The sequence below is a fragment of the Bombus vancouverensis genome, chromosome 10 (genome assembly GCF_051014615.1).
Source record: "Bombus vancouverensis nearcticus chromosome 10, iyBomVanc1_principal, whole genome shotgun sequence".
Taxonomy (NCBI): Eukaryota; Metazoa; Arthropoda; class Insecta; order Hymenoptera; family Apidae; genus Bombus; species Bombus vancouverensis.
In genome coordinates, this window is record NC_134920.1 from 3,305,246 (window position 1) to 3,326,091 (window position 20,846).

Sequence of the window (20,846 nt, forward strand, 5' to 3'; positions counted from 1 at the left end):
AATCTACGATAATTTGTGATCTCAATTTTGCTGCAAACATATTTAGCCCCAGAACGCAACTGCTCATAACTAAAATTTATGACTAAAATAGGTTTCATTTGTTCCAAATAATATCTTTGATTCTCAACTATTAAATCATTAAACTATGAATCAAGGATAAAGTGTACAATATCATATCATATATATATATATATATATATGATATGATATATATATATCATATATATATATATATATATATATATGATATATATATATCATATATATATATATATATATATATATATATGATATGATATATATATATCATATATATATATATATATATATATATCATAAAAATAGGAGTTTTCCAGCCAATCAAAAATGACGAAACTAAAATATTTTTTCAGATAATGTCACCAAGGAAAGTTCTCTCTAATTTTGTTTGGATCCCTTTCGCGTCACACTCCCAGTCACGATGGAACCACGAAAGACACTCACCTGGCACGTCGAGGTACAAAAGAATCAAAAAGGTTCGCCCCCCTTTCGCTCACAGTTACCGGGCACGGACTGTAGTCTCTCCTTCGCGGCGAGCTGTTTCTCTCTCTCCATTCCTTCCACTCCCATAGCAGAGGCCGCATACCTCCTTAGGATGCAGTATAGACCTGTCCATTGGCTGGCACAGACATCGGTTCTTTTTCGAAACGACAACGACTCATGAAACCGAGAGGATAGAGGATACAAGTCGTGTTAGACACACTCGTGTACCGATGCGTCATGAGGTAGGGTGTATGTACGTGATTTTTTCTAAATGTTATTTTTCAAACGAGTGATCTCCCAAACGGAAATACACGTGGTGTGATGATGAGTTGATACGGTGCTGCGAGGAAGAAGGATCTTGGACCGACTTTATGAGGTAAGGTCCTTGGCAGATGGTATTTCTTTACTTTCAAGTGATTGATCGAGTCCGAACGAAAGTTCAAAACAACATTCATTGGATTATTAAACGTTACTTTAATTATTGTTCGCTATATTTATTGGAATAATTTGTCATTTAAGGATCGTTTGGTTTAATAATATTGTGAATCGAACGGGTGGATATGTGAAAGGAAATATCAAAGCTATACAACGTATCTTCCATAAAAATTCATTGACGTTCAAGCACGTCTCGATTTCCTGTTTTTGTTTTAGTCACGTGCTACTATCGAGGTAGCATCTTGAAAACTTGATACACGCGTTGTTGCGTAGAGTTTGGTTTAGATAGAATACGAATTGAAACGGTAAAAGTGGAGTTATAAATACGTATAAATCTTGATGAAGTTGAGACCAACTGTGTAAGGTAACTCTATATCAGGCTCAATCTTACTGGTATTTCCTTGACCTTTATATCGAGAGATAGTTAAAGTCGTTGGCTAGAAACTTTAAACAATTATATCAAATATTTCAGTGGTCTGTGAAAGGCTGGAAAAATGAAAAGTTAAAACCAGCCAGTCTTGTTATCAGGAATATACGTTTGTTAAAGGATATTTTTTACACATTCCTTTTACATGACTAAGAAATAATAAAATAGTGACAAACTATGCCGAATGCCCGTCATCGTTTTCGTCAGTTCGAGGAAAACCAGTCTGACCAGCGAGTGCACTAGTCGAAGTCATGGTTTCAAGGAACCGGTGTCAAGTTCGTGGAGCAGGAAAAGCTTGAATATACATGTATTAACACGTTCAGAGATTAATCGGTTGATTTTTTCATAAATACCGATCCTGCGTTCCTCAAGGTTGCTTGAAAGACTTTTTCTGCGACTTACAGCTTTCTTGATCGACCAATGAAGATATGATGTACGTCAGATCTTTTCTTCGTAAACATTGTGGTATTTTTATTATTACATAAAACTTAGATACTTGTGCTATTAAATCTCTACACTTATTTCAATATTCCATCATTCATCAACGCGTTGGTCTATGTACAAATTTCCTTGGCCTTACCTTTAGGCCTTGAAATTTTCTGTTTGCAGATTTCTTAAAAAAATTGTCCACAGTAAAAATAATATATATTAAAGTAACTCTAAGATTAGAGGAATAGCATCCGAAGTAATCCGTAGGAAAACTGGAAGAATTCTGGAAAAATTCCATAATTACTTTCACCACATTAGAATTATTTAATTCCTTAAAAGGACGCGTTCCACGTTTTTTAATTTTGTTGCTACTAAAATCATAGTTGTTTCAATAGAATTAATTTTATTTCCTGTAGAGATAGAAATGTAGTTTTATGTACTTGTTCATTTTCATTATATTACAGTAATTATATACATATACATCTTTAATTTATAATATACTGATTTATTAAACACTTTAACGGTTCCAGCGTTAAAGAAACCGTATTAATGACACGTCTATCCGGTACACAGTATAGTCTGGAACAGCAGCGTCTCGTGTAGCAAAAATGCAAAGACAGGGCAGAAAGAAGCGCGTGACAAGATGGTACTTTTCTTAGTCATTCATCCTGGGCATCACCTGGTCACACAGTGTCAGGATGCCAGGCGCGTAACGTAATGGTGTGGATCGTAGAGGGGGCCTCTATAACGGTTTTTTTTCTTCCTCTCGCCGGCTACTCCGTCTTCCTCTCGCTTTTCTATGGCCTGCCTTCGCTCTGCCTCTTCTCCTTTCTCGGCGATTAACGAGTCTAGGACGTCGAGACTCGTACGATCAGCACGGAACAGTTAACCGCGCGTACTCGTTTGCTTTTCGCGCAATCCGAAGAGAAAATCGGTATCGCGGATACGAATCAAACCGGGCGCTTCACTCCGAGAAACAGAGAGAATAGATCCTACGCCAATGTTGCTGGCCTGACCGGTATCACCGCGATGGCGGTTCGCGAAATTTCACAAGGAACGCGTTTCGAAATGCTTGTTGCCGGTATCGAAAACCAATTACGAGCCGTTCGTGCTTGGTACGCAATTTTTTTTAGCGTATCTAGGTCAATGAACGAATCTAGGTAACTTATTTGCACAGAAATTCTCCGGGAAATTGGTCTCAAAGGCGAGAATGTGATAGATGTTTGTCACGCGTGAACTCCACTGTGGACTTTTGTAATTTGGGGATTGTTGCGTGTATACACAATGTCTCGGGTGTTTACGTAGTAGGTGCCTAAGCTGTAAAATGGATATGGTAAATATTTGTACAGAATCTTAGATTTTGAGAATTTAGAATTGATTGAGGTAAAGTGCTTTAGGTAATGTTGTAATATTACGCTTATGTGTAATCTAGGAAATTGTGTAGCTCAACCATGAAAATAAGTAAAAGTTGAGTGGTCGCAAAACTTGAAGAACGTAATTTTATTAAAATAGTATATTCACTACCATCTGCTAGATTCTGAATAATCCTGGTTTTTCTAAGAAATGTGTTGGAACATTACTAAGATCATGTAAGACCTGTTGCATAATCGAATTAATTTGTTTAATTATTATACTAGTAAAACTGCATAAGTTACAAGTTACAAATTACCAATGTTAATAAATTCTCTTGTATAATAGTAGCAACGATTTACATGTGAATATTACAAAATATACAAATCCATTTCATTGTCTAAATTGTTCTACTTCACATAAAATTCTAAATGTAAATTCCATTTGCTCTTCTCAATTCACTACAAAAAAAAAGTATTGCGCAACTGAAACAAAACAGTAACACGCTGCATTTAAGGAGTTAAGTAATTTTTTAAACGATTATGAATTTATGATCAACTCTTTAAATTCATTTCGAATTATGTAGTATAAGTTTTGATCCACATTAACGAACGCGAAACGAACATTACATTATCTTTTTTACGATCGACCTAAATGGAAAATAATTTATCGAATGAGCAGCTAATGTATTCGAGTTTCTCCGCGGCGCGGTGTAGCGTTTTGAGTACATTCGAATATGCATCGCGTTGGAAAAATGGCTAGTACCGTGACATATTTTTCCGCGTATTACTTCAGCAAATTCTATTGTGACACATCACCATGCACCGCGGCGTATAATTTCTACGTAGTATGTTTCATTCACGGGAAACGAACGTGCGGAAGCAAACGCAAAGAGAAAAGCTTTCTATCAGATAGCACAGGAATTAATTCTTGCACGGAGCGTCGCAACGCGTAATAAATGGCGAAATACGTTTAGCCGATGATGAAACCGGTTTCCTTGTTGATCGAACAACAGTCCATGAAATTGAGCTCAATTTCAGCGTTTTAACGATTATGTTTTGAAATCGATATGTTTATAGTTGATGGAAAATCATAAAATATTAATAAAGTAATTATTCATTTTGTTCCTGACTTTGTTTTTCATTTCTGTTTGAAATGAAGTTCATGTTCTTTTAATTGATACATGTGTTGCAATAAAGGAGCGAAGAAACAGTTATAACTTTCTCGAGTAGTTGATTATTCAATTTTATAGTATCGCTTTGAACTCTTGATTATTTTACAGTATTATCTTCATTGATGGCTACAATCAATTCTCTTTAAAAGTAACGTCTAAATGAACAAATTATCACAGTAATAAAATAAGATCGTGATACATTAAACAAATGTATCATCAACTAACTGGATATAAAATCTCAATAAGATAGAATATACGTGTGTATAGATATTGTTAGTTAAAAGCCAAGAATATATTTTTCTTCCCCTACCTAACGAGCAGATCAATTTCATCGTTTCAAATTGATTGAAGGTAACGACCACTTTTATTTCAAAATTGAGGCGCATAGAATGCTTTTATCTTGTTATTTTAATCATGTTTTAAATCACGATGACCCATATAACGAAGCACCAGCACTTAAACTTTGAACAGCAAATTGCATGCATTGCGGTAGTTACCATCAAGTATAATTCATAAGGAATACAAGACAACGTCATGAATTCGAATTCGTTTAATATCATGAATAATGGGATCATGCATTATTAAATAGAGCATGGCGTTGTTTCTATTTGAATAATTTTGTGTTCTCATTATCTCCTTTATTTTCATCCTTTTCCATAATCTTAAAAGATTTTTTTCTCATTACAGAATATTTATATGTATATCTTATATTTGAGAATCGCGCTTAGTAAATACATTGTGGTCAGCGATCATTGCGCTTACGGTGTAATATTCCGTTTACTATTATTTCTGCGAGATTTCATGTGTTTTATGGTTCGTTCATGGCGAATGGCGAAAGCTCGATCTGTGAATTTCTTCCTGGCTAGAATTGAATCCATCGCATAATCTAGTCGTATCGTTTTATGTTCCGTCGCTGATAATTGCAATTACACTGTTCAGAATCTCGGACGAGTTTTTAAACAGTAGAAGTATACTCTTGGTCATGAGTTTTAACGTTCCATGCTTTCCCGCGTTGCGCACATTATAATAGAAATCGTACCAACGTTGGAATACTTCGAGTCCGTTTGTTATTGCTGAATCTATTTAAGCGGTTTATGTGGAAATGTAAATTTTCTTGTATGTTTCGTTGTCAATTCCTCTTCTATACTGCTCAACTATGAAAAAAGAAAATAAAATATTAGATGTGTATTATAAATGTAAATGAATTCGGTGCCTTTAGAAAGAAAATGGAAATTCTATTCATTATGTAATATTTTAATCATCAAAACCGTTCTTATTATTTCATTAACTATAGTAAGCGTGAAACTAATATTAATATTGCTAATATTAATTGTAGATTTTATTTCATAAAACTCCTGTAAGATAGAAAAAATATTTGAATTTAAGTTAGAAATAGGTAAATCTAAGAATCAAAAGTCCGAATTAGTTTGTACGCCTAATATGCCTAATATGCCTAATTTGCTAAGCAAATCACTAATACTATCACAACATATAATAAACGTAGTAAGCTGTGAAAACTTTATGTCAATGTACTACAAATTGCTTCTTTAGTAGTTGCAGCCTTTCTCCATTGTTGGGTAATATAGTGATGCACGAATATTTGAATATAAATGACTTCATAAGGACTGTAAATATTATCCATTTTGTGTAAAATTTCTTGAGTTTAACTATGAGTCAAGATCATAGCAACGTGTTCTTTTGGTGGTATTTAAAGATACTCAAATTTAATCCTATGATTAAGGTTCCGGTGTGAAGTAATTGTGAGAATTGTTTCAACAAGGTAGCAGGTCTCCTGCCTTTCCTGTATCATACAAAATTTCTAGTAGTTTCACATGATTAATAATTAGGTTTGCCGAAGACAATACTTGATAACAACCTTCAGAACACGGAAGTCAACTAGTGGTACGAAGTCACCGGAAAATCGCTAGTATACTGTCCCGTAGTCGTCGCTTGTTTCTCTTCGCAGAATGATTGCTTCCCACGTATTACTTTCAGCAATAGCTGGTTCTCATTGAAGCCTTCAAAATGAACAGTTTCAAAATTCTCAAAATTAAGCAAAAAATTAGACAAAAAGCCACAGGTGGTGATGAAAATGAACTCCAGTTAGCTATACAAACTATATTTCCCCTAACAAATTCATATAAACGGAGCTTTTTAATCATACATTATAAAATATTTTATTATTTGTTTATTACATTTGTCTATTCTATCATACAGTAAAATATATGTACGCATTTAGAGAAAATTTCAAATTCACAGTTTAAAGAAATTCTTATATAATGCAAATAATTTACAAGAGTAGTTTGCGTAACTTTTATACAATATTTTTATGATAGGTACATTTCAAACCTATCTTAATAAAAAGAACAAGCAAACTGTCATTCATAAAAAGGATAAATTGTAATAATCATATGTGCTTTCATTCTAGTACCTACCTTAATTTTACGGGTAGAAATCATGCTGTGTATTATTTATTCTAACATAACCCATTGTGTTTTAAATTCCGCAATTCATCTGAACGATTTCCTATTAACTTCGTAATCCATCATTTTGCTCCACATACTTGGCCTTTAAATACCAGAGTCTAAATGAATATCGTTGCAGTTCCATTTAAACGCTACAGAAAAATATTATTGGTCGAGTGGTTTTGATTCCGCACAAATTGCTGTCTTGAGTGAGAGTTATGACAGAGGCGGAATAGCATAGAACGCAATCTGCATTTATCCAAGCCGATGCTGTTGTGCAAGACATTTGTTCGGAATCTGTCTGGAGACTCTACTAGAAAGTTACCGCAGAGTTCTTAACAATCCTGCGTAACATTAATACGCGCTACTCATTGGCCCATGAAATTTCGTATGCTGATCTTGAAATCACGTTGAAATATTATTTTCCGTTTACACTACCAGAAAAAGTCGTTTGGAATGCTGCTTTCACGAAAAAATACTTAATCGATTACTACACACTCTGATTAACGAAGATCGCGGTCAGTACTTGCATTCTAAACTTTCTTGTTCGGCGAATTCCAACTTTGATTCAAATCTTTTACACCTTTTATCAGTATATTCCGGAACTATGTGCGTGTATGCAGATCTTTTTAGGAATCTTATCTTACAGTATTTATTAACCTTATTTTGCCTCATACATATTTTTCTATAATATGCATATTTCACTCATACAAGTTTCAATTACAAAGTATTTCTTAATCCTTAAGATTTGAGGTTTATCAATTATCTGAAAGTAATTTTCTACTTTTTTCTAGTATCTCGTTAAAGATAAGAGCAACAATTACCTTTTTTTGCTAAACCCTACCCATAAAAGCAACACGATTATCCACCAACACCAAATTCATTCGTACACTTTACAAGCTTAAATTAATTAGAACAGAAGAGCAGTACTCAAGGCGTAGATAAATGTTCGATGACTAATAGGACAATTTAATTTACGGATCGCAGCACAAGAATACCGCGAACTCCTGAAATGGAATCTGATTTCTAACGGCTTTTCACTGACCGTGCTCACCCGCTAGAAGTCATTCAGACACCGTACTCGGTGGCTACACTGCCGGCTGGTGGTTCGCCTGAAAGCATTTTTTCGGAATGCCACAGAAAGAACGCGGCTCGGTCGCTGCCGCGTTTTATATGGGTGGTAACCGGTGGCTCCGATAGATCGTTGCATCCTCCGCAGTATTTAACCATTTCCTCTCTCCTGCCCACTCGTCTATGCGTCGCATTTTTCCAACAGAGACCGCGAACATTGATCCCAACAACGTCCAAGAAACAAATGCACGTACGCTTATTTCAGATGGCTCTCGAGCTCGCCTATGGTTAGCTTCTTCTCGATAGTTTCCTTTCTAGTTGAAGACGTTGATCGAACTATTATCTGAGTGATGTCTATTTGCTGTGTAATTAATCGTTGTTTGGATAGAAAGTGAGTGGTCTTGTACGTATGTGGAGATATAAAGTATCACTATACATGGAAATATATAAATATCACTAGAGTGTGGACGTTTATAGAAATTTAGATACTTGTGAATGCAGTTAGAGAAATGAAATGTAACAAGACTTTGTTTCACCTATTAGCTTTTATAACAAGAGCACATTTTTTTATATACTTTAAATTAGTTTGAATACTTTTGTATAAAATTTGTGTGTGAACGGATAATTTGAAACCGAAGTTTCACAGCGATTATTGGTCATATAATTTATCGTTTGTCGTAATTGTTGATAGATCATAAAATTTATTGTCCTTTTTCTGTCTGTTTCTTAAATTTTTGTAGTCAGTTTTATAGGAGAAAACATTACCATGAACGCGGAGATGTTATTTTTGCATTATTTAAAGCGGTACAATTATTAAGATACGCTTGTTTCGATGACCGGAAGTGAACGGAATCGTGACGAATCGCAGTGTAGGAAGTGTTCACCTTTCACGCAAGAGAGAACGCGCTTTTATGTATAAAACTTCGTGTTTCAATTTGTTTAATGAAAGTTCCAAGCATAAGCCGCGGAATTGTTCTTCTTACACCCAACATTTTCATCTTTGAATCCACTTTCTAATCGTCCACTAAATAACCGTTATTCAACGAATGCAACGTCAACCACTGATGCTAATGATGGTCCTTGTGCATATCAGTAAATAGCATTATGATTGTTAATTTACATTCTCAAATTATACAGCGGAGAATGAAAGCAATGGTCTTGCGATGTCAAACATCTCACGACAATTAAAGAACCTCTAATTATAAAAAGAACAAGTTCCCAACGAGCTGCAATTGGATCTTAGGCTTGGTGAAAATGGAGGGATGAAAATTGTTAACATTTTGCATGCTAAAACTATGTGATCTGACAGATTTAAATTAAAAATCTATTAGAAATATATACTATTTAAATAGGAACATGAGCTACGCTCTCGAGTGTTGCATCGTTAGTAATATAAATCGGTTGAATCGCAAATATACTAAAAATATATTTTTAACATAAAAGTCCTAAAAATCTCGCATCAAGTGTCTGTATCGAAATTAATCTTCAAAAATTAAAAGTAAAAGAATATTTATCATATTTATTTCGTTAACCCGCAGGTGACGATGTGGACAATTTTGCTCTTCACACTCTCCACGTGGTCTTCGTCATGGGGTCAGGTGATCAACAGAGCGCCGCATTTCGTGCAAGGTGGAGACATGGCCAGACTGGCCGTGTCAGAAGGCACACCTCCAGGTGCACCTGTATACACTCTTCAAGGAGAAGATCCGGAAGGATCCAAGTTACATTATTCGATCAGTGGTGAATACTTCACTGTAAATCGGGACAGCGGTGTCGTTGTTTTAAGAAAGGCGCTAGACAGGGAGACCCAGGATTTGATTGAAGTGATCATCAGTATAACGGGTAACTACACTGTTTTTATAGATATTCCGTTACACTGTTACTGTAGAATATCAATGGATAGATGACGGTATATATAGAGCATTAGATGACCGATACGCTAGCGGAATAGTGATGACTCGATTGTGCAATTAAATTTCGGTGAAGTTTGTTTTCTATATTTATTACGCGACTATACCTTTAAACTTTTGATTTCAGTCTTTATTTGAGGGGCTCGGTAAAGAAATTATACAAATGTCTTTGAACAACGAGATACACATAATAATTGATATAAAGAATTATCTTGAAAACTTCTGGGCCTCCATGAGTATATATAGAGATAATTTCATTCATAACTTTCTTCAATGAAAATACGATCATAGCTTTTTTCACTTGTATCACTTCTTCTTTAAACAACTCAATTCATCAAACAATATTCCTTATTTCCTTGTGTTCACTTCAAACGTACACTTCTTATTTACCAGACAATGAGAGATATCTATGAGTAATATTAAAAAATCAATATTCTATTAGACGAAGGGATCGCAGGATCAGAACCCAACACAGTATCCCTCCGACGCGAGATAGCTGTGTTAGATGAGAATGATAATCCACCGGTATACCACGGCAGACCTTATGCAGCCAGGGTGCCAGAAAGCGCACATGTGGGTGGTCTTCTAGTTCCACCTGGTACGATCACGATCACAGATCGCGATGGTGGTGTAAACGCGGATATTCACGTGCAGTGTGTCTCTACGTCGCGAGACGATGATGTCTGCGAGGTCTTCAACGTTTCTACAGAAAAGGTAGAAACCTTGACATTTCATTGTAACAAACAATTCGTGGCGATTCACTAAACGTAATTACTATCTAGAATTTTTACTTATGTTCTACACTCAGCTTTGCTTACATTCTCAGCTATTTGCTTCTGTATATTATATGATTTCCAAATTTTCAGTTAATTACTTCTTTACATTCTACGATCTTTCTAAGATCTTAACTATATCTTCTCCAGATCCTATTATATATATTTTTATTTCCCTATATCCTACACGCCAAAATTCTCAACTATTCATTTCTTCTGTACACTATACTATCCTTAAATTCTTAAGTACTTACTTTCAATACTTAAATTTCCCTTCTACCATTTCTTCAACGAAAATATCATTAAGTTAAGAAAAATTGCTAATTATTTACATCCTACGCTCGAATTCCTCTTCTACGATTGTTCAACGAAAAGTCGATCAAACCTATAAATCAAAAACTACATTTTCAGTTGACGGAGGGAAAATACGACGTACAGATCACCCTGTCGAAGTCTCTGGACTACGAGAGGAGAAACTCGTATTTGATCAACCTTTTGGCTGTAGACGGTGCCAGCGATGTATCGAAAAGGTTACAGGCCAGGGCAACAGTAGCCGTGGACGTTCTCGATGTTCAGGTAAGTGGGTCTCGACCTAACCGCGGATGTAACTGTACATCCAGTGTGATCATTCCGTATTGGTTAGTAAGATCGTTTACGATAATCTAAGCAGGAAAGCGCAGTCCGTTACCTAGTGACTCTGTTCGCGGAACGTCTGATTATGTGTACGCGTTGTTCGCGAAATAACTTTCACCAGAACGGTAAACGTTTTCGTTCGTTTGTGCGTTCGTTCGTTCGTTCGTTCGTTCGTTCGTTCGTTCGTTCGTTCGTTCTAACACAAACTTTAATCATTCTCGAAATCCTCCGTTAGATAACGGTCTCAAATTCTTTTAATTAATTCCTGGGAATCGTGAGAATTAGTCTAGACAAATGAAAAACCAAGTGAGGTGATACTAGTGATATTTGACAGTAGATTATAGATATTTATTTATCTCTAAATCAGTAGATTATAGATATAGATATTTTGTTAAAATACTGTTAAAACCGTTCGTGGTTGAAGACTTGGCTAGCAGTAAATTTTAAGAACGAAGCACACGTATTTTTGTTAAAACAGTTGGTTGAAATAGTCACATTTACAAATCAGATAGTTCAATATGGTGATGAACGAATTTGGATATACTGGTACAACTTTTGTAACATTTTTATTTCACAATTGCTATAATGCTGAATAACTGTATTTTCGGTTTAAATATTGTACACATATGAGTATTACTATGAGAGTACTATTAATTAAATACGAGATCTAGAATATAAAATTCTTTACCAAAAATAATCGGTTGGCGCTTGAAATTAAAACTTTTTACGTGAAAGAGGTGACAAACATTGCAACAGGTTTCAAAGCAATAGGCATAGTTTTGGCAGTACGTACTGTGTCAGCTTTGATCAAAAGCTGAAGTCAAATAAGCAGAATACATCTCTTGCTCCAGTATCATCCACTAGCAAACCTTTGAATCAGGGATTTACATTTACTACGGATTCTAAATGATAAACAAATTGCATAAATTGCTTTCAGGATCAGCCGCCCGTGTTCCTGAACGCGCCGTACAGCGCGGCACTTCCAGAGAACACGCCAGCTAGTCACACGATCCTAACAATCAGAGCGCGAGATGGTGACACGGGTGAACCTAGAGTTCTCCTATTAACTCTCGAAGACGAGGAATCAGGCCACTTTGATCTCGACGTATCGAGAGAGGGTGACGTGACAGTAGGAAAACTGGTTACCACCAACATTTCCCTCGATCGAGAGGATCCTAGAATCCTACAAAATGGTGGGATTTATACGTTCCAAGTGAAAGCTACGGAATTAATCAATAACGAGATCCCAGCAGACACTGCAACCTCGATTGTCACGATAGTCGTTACAGATGTTGACGATTTGATGCCTGTGTTTAACGAGAAGTACTTTAATATAAAAATTTCAGAAGACATAGGTAAAGGTACACCTTTACCGGGATTAAATATGATAGTGAGTGACGGAGATGTTGGAGAGAATGCGAAGTACAGATTGGCTCTTAGAGATGCGCCGGATTATCCTGGAATTAGCAAGGCTTTCATTGTTAGTCCCGAAGAAGCTCAAGGTCGTGTGCCAGTTGTGGTTAAAGCAAAAGATGTCAATGTCTTGGATTATGATGTGGATGACCTCGCTAAAAGGCAACTAGAGTTCGAAGTTGTTGCACTGGTTGCAAATGAAGTGGTACGAATTTGTCGTCAATAACTTGTAAATAGATGGACTTTTATGCATTTACGAAAAATTTGGAGATATACTATAAAAAATACACCACAATATGCAAGAATCTATAAGAATATAACATACAAATACAATATAATATACTTGGAATGATGTTTAGTAGATAAAATAAATTTCTAGGCTTAAAAGTATAAATTCTATATTTTGTATAAATACTCCTAGTTTACATATAAATATTTTTAACACAGTAATAGATACATTCTTAACAATTCCTAGATTTGTTTCTGTAGAACGTCCATGTTATCTTTGACCATATACAAATAAATATTTGTATAACGATTGATGTATGAAAAGTAATATATTAATAAATAAATTTTAGGTGGCCGCAAGTAGAGTTCACGTAGAGTTAATGGACGCCAACGATCACAGTCCAGAATTTTCTCAATCGGTGTACAAACTATCTGTGCCAGAAGACGCGGAAATAGGCACACGATTCGGTGATGTGTTCGCAAGAGACTACGACAGTGGTTCTTTTGGTGAATTGACTTACACTCTACGTGGTTTCGGAGCTGACAAATTCGAAACTAATCTAAAAACAGGTGGAGTATCGGTAGCAAAACCATTGGACTACGAAGCTCAGAAATCGTATTCATTGACGATGGAAGCTAAAGATGGAGGTGGAAGAGTATCTGCTGTGAATATTTTGATAGAATTGGATGATGTTAATGACAATAAGCCAGTATTTGAACAAAACGAATATACCAGAACTGTCCGCGAAGGAGCAACAAGTTTCGATCCACAGATGTTTGTTAGAGCCACTGACGTCGATGGCCCAGCACAAGGAAATGGGAAAGTAACGTACTCCATCAGTTCGCACAACAGTATGACGAACGGTGTTTTCAAGGTACGTGTTGCAGTCAGATAAATATGAAAGAGTAAAAATAAATGAAATAAGCATAGGTATAATCAGAGGCAGATCTACCTTGACGCCAATGACACAATAAGATCCGGGCCCCGGAACACTATGGAGGCCCCAAAAGTGGTTGCAAAAAAGATTAATAAACGATTATAAGAATCATATAAAATACATTTGTTAGTATCCAAGGGGTGGGATAAAAATTTTAACTTGGCCAAAATGAGCATTCGATAAGTCCATTCTAAAACATTTTGGAGGATCCTTGCGTTTTCTAAAATATGTGAAAAAAAGAGAATCTTCCTCGCTTACAATTTCGAGGAGTTTTAAAAGCAATTTTGGACTGGCCATCGTGCGTATTTTAATTGCTACACATGAAGTTAATGTGCACCGTCTAAGTGAATATCATATTTTGACAGATTAGTCAAAAGATCTCTAAACGTAAATATTAATTTCCTATTGATTTAAGAAACATCTTAAACATTTTTCAATTCGTTTTAGCTCAAAATGATTATTAGCTTCAAGCAGCCAAAGTGTTAAATCCACCACTGAGTATAATGAATAAAAAATAGCAATCCTATAAAGTCTTATTTGCATATTGTTATTGTAGGTTATTATTAAAAGTTATTTCGTGTACAGAATTAATAACAATATTTTTACAGATAAATTCAGAGACCGGAGAAGTGACAATGGCGAAAGCAGTGCGTTCAGACGATACAGAAAGAGGAATTTACGAATTAATAATTCGTGCTACGGATGCTGGAACGCCGCCATTATATTCCGAAGCAAAATTATCAGTCAGGGTCGGAGTACCTGGAAACCAAAAACCCATCTTCCGAGGAAATTACAAATCTAATGTACCAGGACCTAGCACTTACCGAGCAAGATTGTTGGAGAACGCTTCGCCAGGAACGGAAGTCATTAGAGTCGTAGCAAACGATCCTGACGGAAGAGACAACTTGTTGCAGTATCACATTGCTTCCGGTGCTAAAGATAATTTTGTCATAGACTCTAGGTAATTTACACTATAATTTACATCTCTATAATTTATTCAAGACAAATACGTAACAATTTTCGTAAATGCTTTTTCCAATAAATGTTTCCAGAGATCTAGAATAATATATTGTAAATATTAAATATTAAAATCTGTTATGAATTGTTTAGTTCCGGTGTTATCACGGTCTCACCGGATGCTCGTTTGGATTTGGAAACCGGAGGAGAAAAGTACGAAGTAATAGTTTACGCCATAGACTCTGGCACACCACTTAGGGAAACCGCTACGACAACTGTCACAGTGAATATGGTAGACGTGAACAACAAACCACCGATGTTCAACGAGTCGACGTATCTCGTTTACGTATCGGAAAGAGCATCTATTGGTAGGTTCCAAATTAATAAAAAACATACAGCATGATTCTTTTGTTAGTTAATTCATAGGCAGCATTAACAGTAGTGAATCGCATACTCTCGTTCTCACTTTGTATATAGTGGTGCATGAAACTTTCAAGTTAGATAAAATGTCCATTTAATACTCTTTCAAAAATGATATTTAAAAAAGTTTCCGCTAATATTATATAACTATAAAACTATTTGGTAGCGTCCATTTGTTTTACTGAGATCTTTTACGTGTCACGTCGTCATATTCAATATTAGCAACAAATTTTTCACGTATCACTTTTAAAATATAAAATGAAAAATCTTTCTGGTCAGAACTATCTTGTACATCACTGTATATAAAAATATAAGAAAAGTATGTGGTTCCCGGTATGATTATCGACACAGTCCTTATGTTAACTAGCGGCAGGATCATGCAATATAAATTACAACAGAAAGAATTCAGTGCTGATAATTAATAATCGTTAAACAGGTGAACCAGTATTGAAAGTAGTAGCAACAGACCCAGACTCAGACGCTTATTTGGAATATTCTTTAGTAGAACCCATCAGGGCTGTCGACAAAACTGGCGTGGCTCTGAAGAGCACAACTTCCTATGATTACAAAACAGCGTTTCGAATAAATTCCATGACTGGTTTAATTACAGTAAATCGTGTGTTAGATTATCAAGTGGCTGCAGTAGTCATTTTGACGGTTCAGGTGCAAGATTTGAACGCCGTCGTTGATAAAGAGAAACAGATTACGAATGTCGAGGTGACGATTTATATCCAAGCTTACAGCGACGACAATCCAACGTTTACGAATCCAGGATGGTCGCCTAATAACCCCACAATCAAAATTTCCGTGCCAGAGGAACAACCTCTTGGAACTACTTTGCTAATGCTATCAGCTAAAGAACCAACTACTGGTTATGCTGTTCAAAGGTTTGAATTGGTGAGGGAAGATGATGATGAAGGGTATGTGAATGTGGGTGTTCAAAGCGGAAACGTTGTTTTGAGCAAGCGGCTGGACTATGAAGCTCTGAATCAAAAGGTAAATTTTAGTTTTAAAGCTAATTTTTTATATTCACTTTAATTCTATAAATTCTAATTTCTAAGCTCATATTTAGTATTTATTATTGTTCTATTTGTAATTAAATTATTCAAATTATAATTTTAAAACTAAGTTCCTGTGTCTATACATAATTATGTTTTGGGATTTAAACGGTTTGTGATTTTCAGTTCATTCGATTTAAAGTACGAGCGTTAGCAAGAGATTACGAGATAACAAGAAAAATGTCGGAAGCCAACTTGATAGTCGAAGTGCAAGACATGAATGACAACAGTCCTATCTTTACTCAAAAGGATTACAAAATTTCTGTATTAGAATCGGTAAAACCTCCAAAGATCGTATTGAACGTCAGAGCTACGGACATGGATAGCTCCAGCACGGAACAGGAAGTTAAGAGAGGATACGGTGAAGTGAGATACTCTTTGGTTGGGGAAAACGCTAATATGTTTGAGGTGGAACCAATAACTGGTAACATTCAGGTGAATAAATTTATCTTTATAAATTTTACTAGAATTTAAGTTACATTCATTATATCTATGTTACATTAATTTGAATATTTCTAACCTTATTTGTATAGATTGCTACCAATACAACACTTGACAGAGAAAAACAGTCGGTTCTCCGTTTTTACGTCGTTGCATCAGACATGCCTCAAGGTGGAGCAGAACAGAGAAGCACTAGAGCTTTGGTGACCGTAGATGTTTTAGATGTCAATGATAACGCTCCGAGTTTTGAGCAAGAATCTTATACAGCTGTAATACCTGAGAATGCTTCATCAGGTGTCAGTGTAGTGAATATTACTGCCACAGATCCAGACGAAGGCAATGGCGGAATAATCAATTATGAAATCATTGATGAGGGCGAAGCAAGTGGTAAGCAAAAGTATAACATTTTTTCCGTTTTCGAAGTATTAATGTTTTTTCTTTAACTCTTTGATTGTAATGAAAAATTCAGAATGAACAATAATTATTTCTTTATCGTCACTGTAAAAGAGTCAAATGTTTTAAATTTTAAAATACAATCAATCGCCAAGGAATTCTAAGATTGACTTGTGGATTATAAAAATTCTAGGACTGTTCAAAATAAACCACATAACCGGCGAAATTTATTCAGCTCGAGAATTGACAGGCAAAGGAAGGACAGAGCCATACATAATGAGAATCAGAGCTCAAGATGGCGGCGTGCCAGAACTCTATTCCGACGTAATTCTGACACTTTACATCGGTGATGTAGTCAGCAATGATGGCGTACCTCTTTTCATCAGACCCACCCTCGAAGAAATAGCTCACATAGCTGAAAACTCAACCATTGGCAGTCCAGTGTTCCAAGTCGTAGCTTCAGATCCCGATGATCCGAATTTACCAAACGGAAAGATCACTTTCAAATTTCTAGAAGATGGAAACTTCGGCAAAGACGCGAGTGCCTTCAAAATAAACAGCGAAACTGGTCTAATTACTACCAGAAAATTACTAGATCGAGAAACAAAGGATAGTTATACCTTGATATTAGTTGCTCAAGACTTGGGAAGTCCTCCTCAGCAGGCAACCAGAGTTCTTCAAGTTCTAGTGAATGATATCGACGATCATAAGCCTCATTTTAAAAGAAACTTAGACAGTTCACCTATAGAACTGACAATATTCGAAGAAGAACCAATTGGAACAAAAGTTGGCGTGATCGAGGCGATTGACGAAGACATCGGAGAAAATGGAATGATCGACTATTCAATTATCTATGGAAACGAAGCTAGGCTGTTTATTGTAGAAAGACTCGAAAACAATTCGGCAGTGATCAAATCAAACGGTCGACTCGATAGAGAGACAGCTGATCGTCATTTGCTAACGATTAAATGTTTCCCCTTTTCCACAAAGAAGAGTGACATCGTTCCAAAACCTTACAATCGACAAGATCCTTCTGAAAGACAAATTCTTGTCAATATTTTGGATATCGACGATAATAAGCCAAAGTTTAAAAAGGAGAATGTTACATTGGGTGTCCGTCTAAATGTTCCAATAGACACGAGTCTCATCACTCTGGAAGCTTTCGATGCTGATTCTGACGCTCTTCCAATTAATTACAGCACGGGCAAAGCTTCTTTTACTTCCCTCGTTGATCCTTCTATGTCTAAACGAGAGATTCCCTCGCATTTGTCTTTGAATCCTCAAACTGGAGAACTCAGAACGACTGGTTCCATGACCAGTTACGCAGATGGTTACATGGAAATCATTGTCTCGGCCAATAACTCGGTTACACCAGGCAGAGAGACGAATATCACATTAAGGATATTTCTGCTGCGTGACAGAGACATGTTGAAGTTTGTGTTTTCGAAGCCACCTGTAGAGGTCAGAAAGACTCTGGAGGATTTTGAGAAATCTGTGCAACAAGCTCTGTCTTTACCGATAACTGTCAATGTTTACGATACGCAGTTTTATTCGAAGGAAGACAACTCTTTGGATTTCTCTTCGACCAGTTCCTGTTTTCAAATGGTTGGAAAAGAAGCATATGATTTGGACGAAATGAAAGCTCTTCTAACTGATCCAAAAAACGAGGAATTGAAGAAAGTTTATAGGACGTATCATGTGGAGAAGGTGCAACATTGCGCTGCCATGGTAGCTAGAGCTGACGCCTCGATGACGCAGATGTGGGTGCTTGCCATCGCGGTTCTTGTTGGCATTGCTACGGTAATTTCTAGTTGTGCGCTTTGCTGCATGCACGCCAAGTGAGTATCCATGATTTTCTTGGATTTTTACGACTTGTAAGAGGAATTAGCTATATTTTCGAATGATCCAAATTTTTAAATGCTATTGTTATATACACTATCGATCAAAAGTTTGGAATCACCCCATATCTTCTACAGATTTTCAGAATGTAAATAAAATTAAGAATTTAGGAATTTAATTTAAAATTCCAACTTAGAAGTTCGTTATCTTATTACACATATATTATCCGTAACCACAATCTTCTCTTAACAACAAGTAGTCGAGTTTTGTGAAGAAAATTACAATTAGTTTAATTGTTCCTTCCAGGTACAAACGACAAGTAAAACACGCCCGTTTGCGTGATCAGCCTCGGCCGCCATTAAGTTACGTCTCTTCCGGTCCAGGGATGGTCAGTGCCACGTCACATACAACGCTGGGACCTGGTACCATGGTTTCTCTAGGACCACACGAAGGTCCTTACGAATGGGGAGCGGATACAACTCTCTATCATCCGAGTACTCTCGGTTCTAGGACGTAAACGAGTAGACGATGACTGAACAGCATAAAGATTTTCATTCTTCTGTACAGAAAACGCCTTGAGAAAGATCTTTTTAGCTCAGAACCGAGATTTCGATGGATAAGTATTTGTATCACTTCGATATTACTTAACGAGCATGCCATATTGAGATTTTATTTCCTAAAAGTATTATTGGAGGAAGAAATACCAGAGAAGTGATTATCATACGAGATGGAAACAATAATTTGAATGCTATATTAACAATAGAAACGTTGAACATAAGCATTCACGAAAAATTAGATATTTCCTCAATCAAAAAATCTCTAAGATGAATATATCTGACAACCATAGTTACGAACGTCAATCAAAGATAGAGTACAACTATAATACTTGCTCGTAGCTATTCGTTAGTTTTGAATGTTATTTTAAAGCAACGAAACTTATTCAAGGTATGTGGCTTAGCAGGGAATTGTTCAAACGCACAACGTTATTAAAATCAGTGAATTGATTCATTCAATGAGAACGAGAAAAATCGTGGATCACATTTCAAGAACTGACAATGCGCTTTTCTTGCTGGAAACGCCCGAAGCATACGAATAAATTGTATTATAGTCATTTGCGGTGTCATCGAGAAAATTACGAGAATCGTGCAATGAAGTTGACGAATGGTGCTATAATGTAAGATCGAGAAATTCGTGCCAAAATACAGGGACACGTGTAAAGTACGACATTATTTAGTATTAAGTGAAACTAATTTGCGTGAATTGTATATTTCTTAGACTGTACACGGATCTGATTCATAAAACGTTTGCGACATTGTCATAGAAAATGCGCGTCCGCTATTGTAATATATGCAGTATTTAAGGATGAAATAAAAACTGTACATTTGAGTTATGTTTATAAAAAAAAGAAAAATATCGCTGTCTTTTTTATATATACCAATTTGGATACATTAACATTTGTAAGATCCTGAATCAACTTTCGAATCTATTTAATTTACATTCGACGCCTAAAATAAATCATTACCTCGTCATCTTCTTCGAAACTAAAACTTCGAAGCTAAACTAAAAAGAAAGTAAGTAAAAATTGAGAAGTAACGATTTATGATTTGTATTTAAGTAATTGTAAATCATATATTGTATAATCGTAATATCAAAATAAGTAATTCTTTCATTGCCTCCTTCGAAATTTTTAAGAAAATAACTGGAAATTTTCGGACAAAATTTGTATGATTCCTAATTTTAAATTGTGATAAAATATTTCAATATTTTCTACTTCAATAGATAATAGATCTTATAGTCGTCTAAAGATCCTCCAGAGAAGATGTACTCAGCGACTAATACCAATTTTGTAGACCACGATCTCTTGGCCTATTAAGCAATCGCGTTGAACGAATATCTTAAGATTGCTACAGCAAAGATCTTGAGAGACTCTCGAACGCCCTCGACGAAAATGTCAAGGCGAGGTGGAGCTC

The 20,846-nt window shown here is 35.8% G+C and overlaps 1 protein-coding gene across 2 annotated transcripts; it reads left to right on the plus strand.

Moving 5' to 3' along the window:
• Positions 1 to 617: 617 nt before the first annotated feature.
• Positions 618 to 20,289, plus strand: Cad74A (cadherin 74A). 2 transcript variants are annotated; one of them, XM_033338779.2, is made up of 13 exons: positions 618 to 898; positions 9,412 to 9,715; positions 10,226 to 10,497; positions 10,968 to 11,132; positions 12,127 to 12,807; positions 13,181 to 13,705; positions 14,377 to 14,729; positions 14,879 to 15,093; positions 15,582 to 16,141; positions 16,330 to 16,638; positions 16,737 to 17,031; positions 17,231 to 18,875; positions 19,183 to 20,289. In XM_033338779.2, the coding sequence occupies exons 2-13, from the start codon at positions 9,418 to 9,420 to the stop codon at positions 19,391 to 19,393; spliced, it is 5,529 nt and encodes a 1,842-aa protein (XP_033194670.1). In that variant the 5' UTR covers positions 618 to 898; positions 9,412 to 9,417; the 3' UTR covers positions 19,394 to 20,289. The 2 variants fall into 2 exon arrangements, with proteins under 2 accessions (XP_033194670.1, XP_033194669.1); XM_033338778.2 differs by lacking the exon at positions 618 to 898 and adding an exon at positions 3,023 to 3,146.
• Positions 20,290 to 20,846: the final 557 nt, after the last annotated feature.

What these genes read in the sequence shown, in the direction of transcription:
- Cad74A (XM_033338778.2), top strand. An exon ending in CACTGGTTGCAAATGAAGTG is followed by an intron (nt 12,808 to 13,180) that starts GTACGAATTTGT and finishes AATAAATTTTAG; the next exon opens with GTGGCCGCAAGTAGAGTTCA. An exon ending in TGATGAGGGCGAAGCAAGTG is followed by an intron (nt 17,032 to 17,230) that starts GTAAGCAAAAGT and finishes TAAAAATTCTAG; the next exon opens with GACTGTTCAAAATAAACCAC.